At 43.8% G+C, this 12,455-nt stretch overlaps 1 protein-coding gene across 1 annotated transcript in view; it reads right to left on the bottom strand.

The window, feature by feature from the left end:
• LOC142574893 (putative sodium-dependent multivitamin transporter) overlaps positions 1-12,455 on the bottom strand; it is a 58,851-nt gene that overhangs the window by 6,281 nt on the left and 40,115 nt on the right. The window contains exon 8 of the mRNA XM_075683889.1: positions 8,898-9,038. Coding sequence (XP_075540004.1) covers positions 8,898-9,038 — 141 coding nt within the window. The remainder of the gene's footprint in view (positions 1-8,897; positions 9,039-12,455) is intronic.

The raw sequence follows: 12,455 nt of genomic DNA, 5'->3' as shown, positions 1-12,455 counted from the left end.
CCAGCAGACACCATGGATTCCTCATTGTCAGGGCCAGCACATGCCTTTCACAGAAATATACCCCGTTCAGAAGCAACGGCATGAAGCTTGCGCCAACGCAGCGAAAAAGAGCGCCTCCAATACAAACAGTAGTGGAAGAGCCTGAGCACGTCACAAGCACCTGAAAAAGTCTCCGATTCTTCATCTACTTCGATGGCGCCCGCCTCCTAACGCCTACGACCGACAGACTCTAATGGGCAGCACCAGCGCTCGCGTCTGACGCAGGCGTCACGAACACCTCTGATTCAACCGACAACGGCTGTACAGCAGAAGGCTGCGGGATATCATCAACCTGCTACGGTAAACAAGATTTGCAGTTGAAGAAACCTGCAGACGTCGCTGAAGCTAACGTCGCTGATGACTCCCGCACCCGGCTCAACAAGCCTCCTCGCTCCCTGCTTCTGCGAGCAGCTGGAATTTGGTCTGACAGAGCTTACCTCACTTAGCTGCAATCACATCCCTCGTTGAGAAGCAGAAACCACGTACGGAGGTATAAGACTAACATACGTCAGGTCTCGTATTTTCAACATACAACGCTAACTTCACACAGTCCCTTAACAATCTAAACTACACCATAGGCAAAGCATCTGATGAGGCTCCAGAGCGTGTAGAAGACGGAAACCATTCCTTCATGCGCACCCACTCCATTCCCACCTCGTCAGTAAACCTGGCCCCCAAAATTAAGGCAGCGACCCTACTCGCTCCACCCAAGCTTTCGAATAACTAGCATCATGGTGATCACAATGGTGCAGCAAAACTGCCATAGCCTCACCAGAAACCGCACCCCCTTATAGCTATGGCTCCTTACGCAATGCACACTACCTCACTTTATCACATGAGAGAGTGCATACCAAAATTATCCCAGCCTATCGAGCACTGCACGCCGACCTTGTCGAGTCGCCGTCTTGCTTTGATATTCGCTGTGATCACTTAAGAAAAGGAAGGTGTCACTTCCGTAGGTAAGCGCCCTTTCGTATTGCCCAGACTCTCCACCCCCATCTCTCACAGTTGTGAATTTCCACAATGCCCCAAATTCTTCCGCGATGCTCTCTCCTCTGTTTTATTTCTTCGATCCAAAACCAGTGACTATGTGCTTGTCGGAAACTTCAAAGCCCCAATTGCGACCTGAGGATACCCAAACACCTTCACGCACACGCTATGAGCACTCATATAGTGTATACACCAGCCTGGCTAGTGTATATGGTAATACACCAGCCACAATACAATTGTCCCAATCTAACACCCGTGTTCAAAGTGATCAGTGTTGCACAATTTTTAATAATGCCTTTGCTTCCTTTTTTCATGACGCTGCACCTATGCTTTTGCCATCTTCAACAAAAGTTTATGATATCGGGATGGATTCAATTCTTATAGACTGGATGGGCATTAGAAAACTAATCGGTAATTTGAATATATCTTAGTCGGCGGGTTCAGATGAAATTAATTCAAAAATACTGAACTGTACCGAACTGTACTCAACAATTATTCCTTCTAGAATATTCCAACAATCATCACACTGCTCATCACTACCAAGTGACTGGAAGGTGGGGAAGGTGGTTCCTGTTCACAAATCAGGTAACACACATTGTCCCAAAAACTACCATCCCGTATCACTAACCAGCATTCCCTGTAAGATTCTGGAGCACATAATATATTCCCACATAGTTGATTTTCTTGAGACGAACTCTTTTTTTACCAACAGTCAGCATGGATTTAAGAAATCCTTCTCCAGCGAAACACAACTAGCTTGCTTTACTAACGATCTCTTAACACCGACTTAGGATATGACACCGATTGCATCTTTATCGATTTTGCTAAAGCCTTCGATACCGTATCCCATAACCTACTAATCTATAAACTTAGTCTTCTTAACATTGACCCGTTAGTACTGGAGTGAGTTAAAAACTTTCTTGCTTATAGAACACAATACGTAATCGTGAACAATTCGGTCTCGGTCCTCTACTTTATCTAATCTAAATTAATGACCTTGCTTCCTGTGTGAAATTTTCAAATAATAGGCTTCTTGTGGATTATGCGTTGTATATCATAAAATTACTGACCTCAATGGTTTTCGTAAACTTCAAGACGAGATTAATAACTTTCTGTCGTGGTGTAACAAGTGGTCTATGAAGCTTAAGCAAATGTAAATGCATGCGCGTATGACAGCGTACCAATACTACAAATCTGCATACATATTTCCTAAATAATAGCCCTCTCTCAGTTGTCTTATCGTACAAATACCTTGGACTAACCATCACCAGCAACCTTTCCTGGCACATGCATGTCGACATTATATGTAGCAATGCCAATCGCATGTTGGGCTATTTACGCCGAAACTTCTCATCCGCACCATCGTCACTGAAACTCTCTACAAAACAATAGTTCGCTCCAAACTAGAATACGCATGCGCCACTTGAGACCCGGCTAGCATTCCAATCATAAACAGCATAGAAGCCATTCAAAATCGTGCAGCGCGTCTCATCTTATCGAACTACTCCCGACATGCTAGCGCTACCTCAATGAAGACAACACTTAACTTGCTAGAACTTTCTTTCCGTCGTAGATGCTTCCGCCTTTTGCTATTCCATAAAATCTACCACCACAACCTTTTGCTGAAAGAACTGCTTATCACCCAACCGTCATACATAATATCTCGCTCTGACCACAGTTTCAAAGTTTGTGTGCCGTCTTCACGTACTAATCTTTGTAGTTATGCATTCATCCCTAGCACAAGCAAAGATTGGAACCACCTTCACGCCACCGTTGCAGCCATCCTGGATACCGACACCTTCAAAACCAGCATTCATGAAACGCGACGTTGAATATGTCTTGGTATATTGCACAATTTTTTTGTTATGTTCACCCACTCCTTTCTTTAATTCTTTCGGGCCTTGAAAGTATTTTAAATAAATAAATATAAGTTCCGCAATAAACCAGACACCCACACGAGATGGACACGCGACACAAGCTATACAACACCCTAGCTCACCTTCTAGGATGGCTACAAGCTTGCAGAAACTGGGCAAGTCCTTCCAGGGTCCCTCCTACCCATCCAGTACATAAGTGAATACAACTACATAACATAACTAACAGCCCTTGCTCCCGTCTCTACAGCTAGAGTGTCGTTCTTAGTTGGTAAAGTGGCGGCTTTAATAGCCTCAATTAAGCTCTTGCAATTAGGAACGATGCCGTGGTGCTGCGTTGTCATTACCCTAACAAACGAAGAATAGTCAGGCTATTGTCATGACGGACTTCATCGTGAAAAGCACTGCAGCGCCCCCGGCGACTGCTCACCCTATGAACTCCCTCATGCGTGCAAGCATGTAGACTGTATCCGCTTGTAAGCTTTCACCTCACTTCGCTACCCTCGGAAAAAGGTACAAAATTTAATAATTCGCTCAATCTCCGTTTGCCATGAGAACTTTATAGCATCCAAACGAAAAACAGATATCTTAAAGGATAAATTGTTAGTCAGTTTAATGGCTACATTTTAGCGCATTCGAGTGAGAGAAAGTGCAGGTGCGAGAATGCGCCGCATGTTCCCTGTTCGCACATTCGACGGGGGATAGAAATACAGTGACCAATAAAAGAGGCACCCCTTGGACGCGCCCGACAAAGGCGTGAAGAGCGGTCCACTTCAAGTGTGCAGACAGACAGCCGAAAAGTGACGGTATTGCTAAATTGCGATAATACGTTCACAGCAATATGCGGCGCTGGCGCGTTTCATTGAGCAGCCTTCTGCGCTTCAAACGCGGGAGCAACGTGCGGCACAGGGGGGCGCTCATGTTGCCATGCGCGGCTTTTCGCGAGTTCTTTTTTTTTTCACCTGCTGTTATTGCGCGTTATATGCTATCTCGGTTCACTGACTGCCTTCCAGCAAACTAGGTCAAACTCGTGCAAACGATTAACTCCGCGCATCCTGCATAGCACCCATATGTTGGGATACGCTTTCTTGCTGATGCTCGAAGGCTCATGTCCCGTGGCAAGTGGAGCCAGAGTTTAACGGAAATTCTGAAAAATGTTCTGGGATGCCCAGCTTTTCCCTTCTCTTTGTCAAAATACAACAAACATGTGTCACGGCTCAGGCAGCTTTGTTTAACATATTTTATTTGGCCGAAATTTATTAGTAATGCTGTAAAACTAGCTGCACATATTTTCGAAATTTCTGGGCTTCTGTTCTAGTACACTTTTCCTGCTTGCCGTCGCCTATCTTTACCGCATGAATTAAGGCGGTAATTCAGCTGTCAAAATCGGAAGCCTTCCGAGACCTCAATTTGTGAAAGCGTATAGTGGAAAGTAGGATCCCAAATTTACTTATTCTTCAAGAAGAAAATAAAGCCATCCGAGTCTACTAAATTAATTTCTACTTCACCTCTGCATTCGTCAACACAAATTACGTAATTGCAGATGGAACGCATTTTGCCTCTGAGTACATATATTCGTCAACGTCAAGATACAGTATTTTCGGTCATGATTAGAAAGTTATAGGGCGTATGTTCAAACTGAAACTTTCAATATTCGCAGGATGTTGCACAGATGCTGTGGAAACGTAGATCTCCCAGCTCAGAATCAGAGGGACGACTTCGCTGCTCGCTTTGTGCAACAGCGACAACCGGCAGCAGCGCATTGCTTGTGCAGGTGTGGCGCTGGCACATATTATTTTATTTATTTTTGTTTAGGAATACTGTAGCCCTCACTTGATGGCCATAACAGGGGAGGAAAAAACTAAAACATAAATTTCAACACCGACAATACAACGTTATACATCACTGTCTAACACAAATTACAGGGAGGATGAACAAACAGACACAGCATGCACAGAATAACAGTAAGCATGATCAATTCTTAATTACCCGTTGCCTGTAATACAATTCTAACAGAGTATAAAATTCGTTAACATTTTGTGCTGTTACAGTGCAGTCCGGAAGGCCATTCCATATATTAATACACGAAGGAAAGAACGAGTATTGAAAGCCATCAAGGCGTGTTTTAAAAGGCTGTACACTACCACTGTGGTTTAAACGCGCACTGTGTATTAAAGGGGGGTAATCTATGTTTCTTTGTTTATTCTTATTTGATTTCTGGTGATCTGGAAAAAGAATTTCATTCGTTGTTTTTCTCGTCATGTTTCTAACAATCCCACGTCGCAACATTTAAACATGTGTGTTACAGAATCGGCTCTCCGATAACGCGAAAAAACAATATGCACCGTGGTTCTCTGAATTTTTTTCGATTTTATCTCGCAAGCACAGTTGGTGAGGGCTCCAAACTGGGGAGGCGTACTCCAAAATCGGGCGAACAAATGTTTTGTACGCAATGAGCTTGAATTTTGTTGGTGCATGCTGCAACGTTTTTCTCAAAAAGAACAGTTTCCTGTAAGCCCTACAGCAAACCTCCTCCACTTGGAGGCGCCAGCACAAGTCATGATTGATGATCACTCTTAAGTACCCAAAGCTACGTTCATTCAACAAAGAGTTTTCACCAATTTTATAGTCAAAGGAAGACGCAGTTTTCTTTCATGTTACATGAGGAAACGTCGATTTCGAATGATTTATTTCCATTCCCCATTTTATGCACCAGTCATGTAAACCTTGGAGGCACCGATTAATTTTCCTTTGGTCGGTTTTATATGCCACTGTCTTATAAATTAAACAATCGTCGACAAAAAGTTTAATTTTAACAGGTGATTCCAGAACACTGGATATGCTCTTTCATACTTAATTTCAATGTGCTCGCATTCGGCAAAAACATGGCATGTGCTTCATAAGGCTAATATTCGCAAAAGTAAGGATTGCGTATTTATCACTGTTGCCAGAAACTGCTCTTAGCTGTATCCTGTTCTGCGGCATAATTAATGAGTTTGTCATTTAAAAGACTTCGTAAATACTGGGTGTTGAAAGTTAAGCTTTAGTGTTTTCTTAAAATTAGGCGCTGGGATACAAGCGAAGACCACGTGTGCAAATAAGCTATACCGCCAGGGAGACACAAATTGAGATGATAATTATCGATGTCAGCTGCCCAGTTAACTAAAATTGAATAATGAACTTTTTATTGAGTGCAGTAAGTGTGTATGTTTGTATTCAAAAGTTAGAGGAAGTCGTGTTGCTACACAGTTCAGCTTGGAGTTATTGTTCTAGTATGTTTGTGCTACGAGATACCCGACTCCGAATTTTCATTCCCGTTCGCATCGTTACGCATGCAAGAGAGTGAGGATCGGCGCAAAGCTCCTCCCTGATGTGACGCGGCTGTTGCTCGTGACTTTTAGTCCGACAAAAGGATGGAGGCATAGGCGAAGATGATCATTGGTCCCCTTCCTTTCTCAGCTGGTGAAATAAGGATATGACAGCTAATTGTGCCGTACAGTTGTTGCTCTTGATTTCACTAAAACTTACAGTACTTGGAAATTAGGGACGCTATAACGTATAGCCCCCATTCCAAACTTTTCTATTCTAATTCCGCAATCAACCCTCGGCGATTGTTCCAAAACTTTTTAGGCCACCGCCACTTTGCCTGTCAGTCACGCGACTTGACGAAGACTACGATAGCTACCCATCTGATATGACTTTACGCTCTGATTCTGTATGGTTGAATTGAACAAAAGAAAAATAGTTATTTCTGATACTGGGCCTTTTCGCCATTAGCCCTCGGCTATTTGTGAAAAAGCTTTTGGGCTGCATTCACTTCACCTGCCTGTCAGGCGACGTCACAAAACCGCCGAAACTCAGCGCGTCAAAATGACGTGTATGCGTGCAAGATGCATTATTTTGCCGAACAAAACTGAATTTTTTTCTGAATAGCCACATGGTGCGGCGTTCCGAAAGGAATAAAAGAAGACTGCGGCCGATCGCTCAGGCACTTGCTATTCGCATCGGCCGGAGAGCATGGGGGTACTTGCGTACAATAAAGCTTTTTTGCGTAGCCGTGTAACGTTTTCGAGCACTTTCGGCACTTTTACGACCTCGCTCATCCAGCTTTTCTTTGCTGAGGATCCTTTTTAGCGGCATTCTTAACCTTCCGTCACATTCCGCCGCGATTTTCGACCAGCCGTCGCAATCTAAGGAAAGGAAAACGAAACAATCGCAGACGCCGGCACCAACCTCATCATCCGGTTATCGATTTTCGGTGCACTCTCTTGGCCCCACCCTTCTCGCTCCACTAGAGTGTGCTCCTCGCGTCTTATCGACCAGTTAGATAAGACAAACCGCTCAGTGCAGGCAGTGTTATTCGTTTTTAAAGCAAACAAAATGGACATCATATAAACGTGGAGAGCGTTTCATTGGTCTGTTTACCAACCCTGCAGATCACCGCCGGATGCTTACATCGGCTGCTACGCAAATTTGAGGTCAGGAGACAGGAATAAAAAACATATTGAAGTAGTTTTACGTTATAGGGCCCCAGCAGTCACTTTATTTGCGTAGCGCAGGCAAGGACCATGGCAGCTCGTCTAGTCACCGTTACGCCCGCGGACTGCCCTCTGGCTTCTCCGCTCGCGCCATTATCTCGGCACGACAGCTGCCGCCATCGTTACAGGCTGCGCCGTCACGTGTCACAAAAGCGGTTCCGGGTACTCCGATTTTTATTTCGCCAGCCCAGAGGGGAAAGGGGACAGTTATCAGCTTTGCCAAAGCCTCCGTCCCGTTGTCAGACTAAACGCCGCACACAACAGCCGCTGCACATCAGGGAGAAGCTATGCGCCGATCGTAACTCTCTTGCATGCCCAATCATGGGAACGACAATTAAAATTTGGAGTCGGATATCTCGCAGCACAGGCACGCTAGAAGAATTATTCTAACTGATACTGTTTAGAAACACGACTGCCTGTAAGTTTTCAATACAAACATACCCAAAAGGTAATTATTCAATTTTAATTAAGTGTGCTGCTGACAGCGATAATTATGATCTCACTTTGTGTCCCCCTGGCCAGATAACTTATTTGCACAGGTTGTCCTTGCGTGCCTCCGAGAGCCTAATTTTAAGGCAAACATAAACGTCAATTTCGAACACTCTGTATGTCTCGGTCACACATGTCTTTTTATCGCTTCTTTCAGACCAAAATGGGCGACAAATTTCTGAATAGCCATCTCGTATCTGAAGTAGTCAAGTATATGAAGTAGTCAAGGCTGGCCCATTCATGTGCGCGCTTGAAATGAGAGAAAGAAGCAAAAACAGAGTTATTTAATGTTCAGCGTGCACTGGAGGGTTTCTGAGAGATAGAATTAGCGCTTTTCTGGTCATTACATCTTGACTATTTCAGATAAAGCACGTAGTAGCGCTGACGTGACGCCGCGTTTGAGCAAAAGAAAGTTTACCTTTTACGTTGTATACTCAATGAATATCAACGTCAAATACCGGTAGCGTGATGAAGACATCTTTATAAATACATGTTATATATGCAGATATTCTGAAAATTAAGTCTAAAAGTGGTTCTGGGGTGCTTGAAGAATTTGGCTCTTGTCGCTTCTGATGGTTTTCTATATTTCTTGTTTGAGTGCAAATTACCGTCCTAACGGTATCTTATACGGCGCTGTTACATACCTCTAACTGTCTGAAGATTGAAACATCTATCATTGTTTAGCCAGATAGCAACAGATTTCTCTCAAGGAAGACAAGTGACCACAGAAGTACGAATTTTGTCATTACATATGCCGACAAGTTAAGCTGGAGACGTTTGTTCAAAAAACAGACAAGGGTGATTCCAGATGCTTTATTAGTGTTTACTGGCCATGTTAAAATACGGAAAACTTTCGCACATGAAAATTAAGCTAGTTTAACAAAAATTATATGTGAGTGAATGTGCAAAATGAGCACGTCGAAATAAACAAACATATAAAAGGCTATGTTCGCCCCGTAATGCTTACCTTTGTGCATCGCCGAGTGTTCTTGAGGCTAGGTAGCGTTGCACCATTACCTGGTCCAAGCCCGCCCGGTACATCCAACCCCAAAACAGTCCGATGACGTTTGACCAAATGTTCTCGTCCTGAGTGAAGTCTAAATTGTATCTGGTAAAGAAAAGTTCGACAAATGATGACGTCCATTGTTATAGTATTTTTATTTTTCTGCGGGTCCGGTATCTCTTGGAGAAGATCGTAAAAATGAATAATTATCAGTCTAACGGTATTTTATTGGTGAGCTATTGTAGCTTGGTGGTTGAAAGTGTCATTTAAAATACCTTCAAAATGTAGCAAACCACAGGAATAAGGAAATACGCCGGGCCAAATATTTTCTCAGTAGATCAGGAAGCGTAGAAAATTGATAATATTTAGGCACAGTTGATGTTAAACAGTACATCTATTGAGACACGTGGGCAGAATAAAAACGAAAATAACGATGACTTCCTATCCGGAACGCTAAAAATATTGCAAGCAAGAAAGTTGAAGCTGTGACTTCCACAAGCACATGAGAGAGAGAGAGAGAGAGAAATAAGTGGCATGGGAAAAGCAGGACGTTAACCGGAGAAGATTCTGGTTTGCTACCCTGCACGGGGGGAAGGCCAAGGCGATATGAAAGACAGAAAGACGGAGAAAAAGCATCGGCAAGAAAACAGAGGAGGTTCGGAAAGTGTATAAGAACTAGTCTCTCTAATACGCCGCCAGAACGCAAAAATTTCATGAGTGCCTTGACTGTCTTGTGGTGGGATGACTGCATAGTTAGGAGTTCCACGACTGTCTGCTCCGCAATTGGCCGGTCGCAAGAGGCGCCGGCGCGGTCACAAGTGGCTGCTTCTGTGCGCTGTATCGGATACGATGGTACAGAACTTGTACGATAGTTATTTCGTTATCGCAGTGACAACATGCAGCGCTACCTTGTCTTTTGATGATGAAATCGAAGGCTTTTGTAAAAGCGACACAAAGCCCCAGTCGGTAAGGAACGGTAGTCTTGGGTCGGGATAGTCGAGGTGGAGTATGAAGTTCAAGACAGGGGTACAGTCGATGAAGACCTGCGTACTGGAAACTAGGTGTGTTCCACAATGATTGTATGACGTCATTTGAAAGAACTCGAAGTTTCGCTGTGCATCTGTTCTTGACAGCGGGATTGGTTCTTTCATGCCGTCTTCATTAGCTGATCGATCAGCTTCATTTGTTTGTTGCCCATTACGCCATAGTGACTGGCGATCCTCTAAAACATGGCATCGTGTCCTTGGTGAAGAGACGGTGAAAGAGCTATAAAATTTCTATAAATAGTTTTTTTGTAACTTCCAGGGCGTAAGTCAGAAAGGAATGACTGTAGAGGTGCCTTAGAGTCACTGATGACACTCCATATGTCAGGTGGTTCCCCTTGAATAAGGACACGTGCACTGCGAAGAGCAGCAAACTCCTCGGCTGTCGATGTTGTCATGCGCGATGTGTTGAACATCAAGGCGGTGACCTTCGCAATAAAAATCACTGATCCTGCAGAACTGTCCACTGCATTCTAACCATCAGTGTATACATAGGAACATTGAGCTGGTGATGAGAGTTGTGACTTCTTTCAAATTCCTGGTACTGTCAGTTGAACTTGTGGCTGAGCTAAAGACCAAGGGATAACAAAACTACTGTGCATTCTGTAGCTACGCAATCTCTCTCTCTCTCTCTCTCTCTCTATATATATATATATATATATATATATATATATATATATATGCCCCACCACCTAACAAAAATTGCGAAATATAACCATCTAAGATGAGCTCTCCACATTGAAAACCCATGAAAAGGCCGAACAAAAATTAATTCTTTCCGAATCTACGCCTTTTTCGCCATTAATCTACCCCTATGGGTCCAATTTTTTCGGACTGCTCCACTTAACCTGAATATCACGCGACGTCCTAAAACCACGAACGCTTAGCTCCTGAATATAACGTGTATGTACTAAAGATATATTAATATCCCGAACAAAACTGGAATGTTTTCGGAATAGCCGAAGACTTCCCAGTTCAGAAAAGAGTAAAACATGGCTACCCACCGATCGCTCAACCACTGGCTGCTTGGAACTGCGGAGGGAATTGATTTTGCTGGGTATGTTAAAAGGCTATGTGGATCGCACACAGTGTGGGAGTTTATTTTTGGTATGTAAAACCGTAGAATAAAATTAATTTACCAAACTGATTATGAGACATCTGGTAATCGGAGACTCAGGAGCGATTTTGGCCAGCTGGGGTTCCTTAACGAGCGCAAAAAGGAGGGTACGCGCGCGTTTCGCATTTAAATATCCGTAGCCATGGCGGGGATTTGACCCCGTGAAGTCGTGCTTAGCAGCGCAACACCATAGCCAAGGCAGGTAATTACATCGGATTATTGAAAGGGCACTCAAAATAAGTACGCTAACATTTTTGACTTTCGCCCAGGTAAACTACAGTAGACGGTTTTGCAGGATCAGTGATTTTGACTGCGAAAGTCACCACCATGATGTTAAACACATCGCGCACGACGACATGGAGAGCCGCCGAGTTTGCTGCTCTTGGCAGTACACTTGGCCTTATTCAAGAGGAACCACCTCAAAAATGGGATGTCGTCAGTGACTATAAGGCACCTCTACATTGATTGCTTTCTGCCTTACGCCGTGGACTCTACAAAAAACTATTTCTAGAAATCGGAAGGCTCATTCACCGCCTCGTCGAGCAAGGAAACGACCCATGTTTTAGTGGATCACTAGTCACTATGGCGTAATGGGCAACAAACATACCGATGAAGCTGCTCAATCTGCTCATTAAGATAGCATGAAAGAACCAATCCTGCTGTCGAGAGCTGATGCACAGCGAAATTTCGAGGGCTTTCAAACGACTCAAACAATCGTTGTGGAACACACTTAGTTTCCAGCACACACGTCTTCATCGACTGTACCCGTGTCTTGAACTTCATACTCCACCTACACTATCCCGACCCGAGGCAACGGTTCCTTACAGACTGCGGCGTGGTGTCGCTTTTACAAAATCCTTCGATTTCGTTCTGGTGGCCCATTAGAAAGACTAGTTCTCATGCATTTTCCCAACATCCTGTGTTTCTTGTCTATGCTTTTTCTCCGTCTTTCCGCCTTTCATATCGTTTTAGCCTTCCCCCAACGCAGGGTAGCAAACCAGAATCTTCTCCGGTTAACCTCCTGCTTTTCCCATACCACTTATGTCTCTCTCTCTCGCGCTCTCTTGTGTTTGTGGAAGTTACAGCTTCAAGTTTCTTGCCTGCAATATATTTAGCACTCCTGATAGAAAGTCATAGTTATTTTTGTTTTTCTTCTGCCCACGTGTCTCAGTGGATGCACCGCTTAACATCTACGGTTCCTAAATAATATAAATTTCGTACGTTCTCTGGCCTAATGAGAAAACATTTGGTCCGCCGTGTTTCCTTATTCCTCTGGTTGGCCACTCTGCTTCAGAGGTTCAAGCAATATTAGAGATATTGGTTAACAGGGATCAAGGGACTAACAATATTTTTTCGTTCACT

Source organism: Dermacentor variabilis, chromosome 3 (genome assembly GCF_050947875.1).
Source record: "Dermacentor variabilis isolate Ectoservices chromosome 3, ASM5094787v1, whole genome shotgun sequence".
Classification (NCBI taxonomy): Eukaryota; Metazoa; Arthropoda; class Arachnida; order Ixodida; family Ixodidae; genus Dermacentor; species Dermacentor variabilis.
Note: the sequence above shows the minus strand (reverse complement) of the source record. Positions and strands in the feature narration are given on the sequence as shown.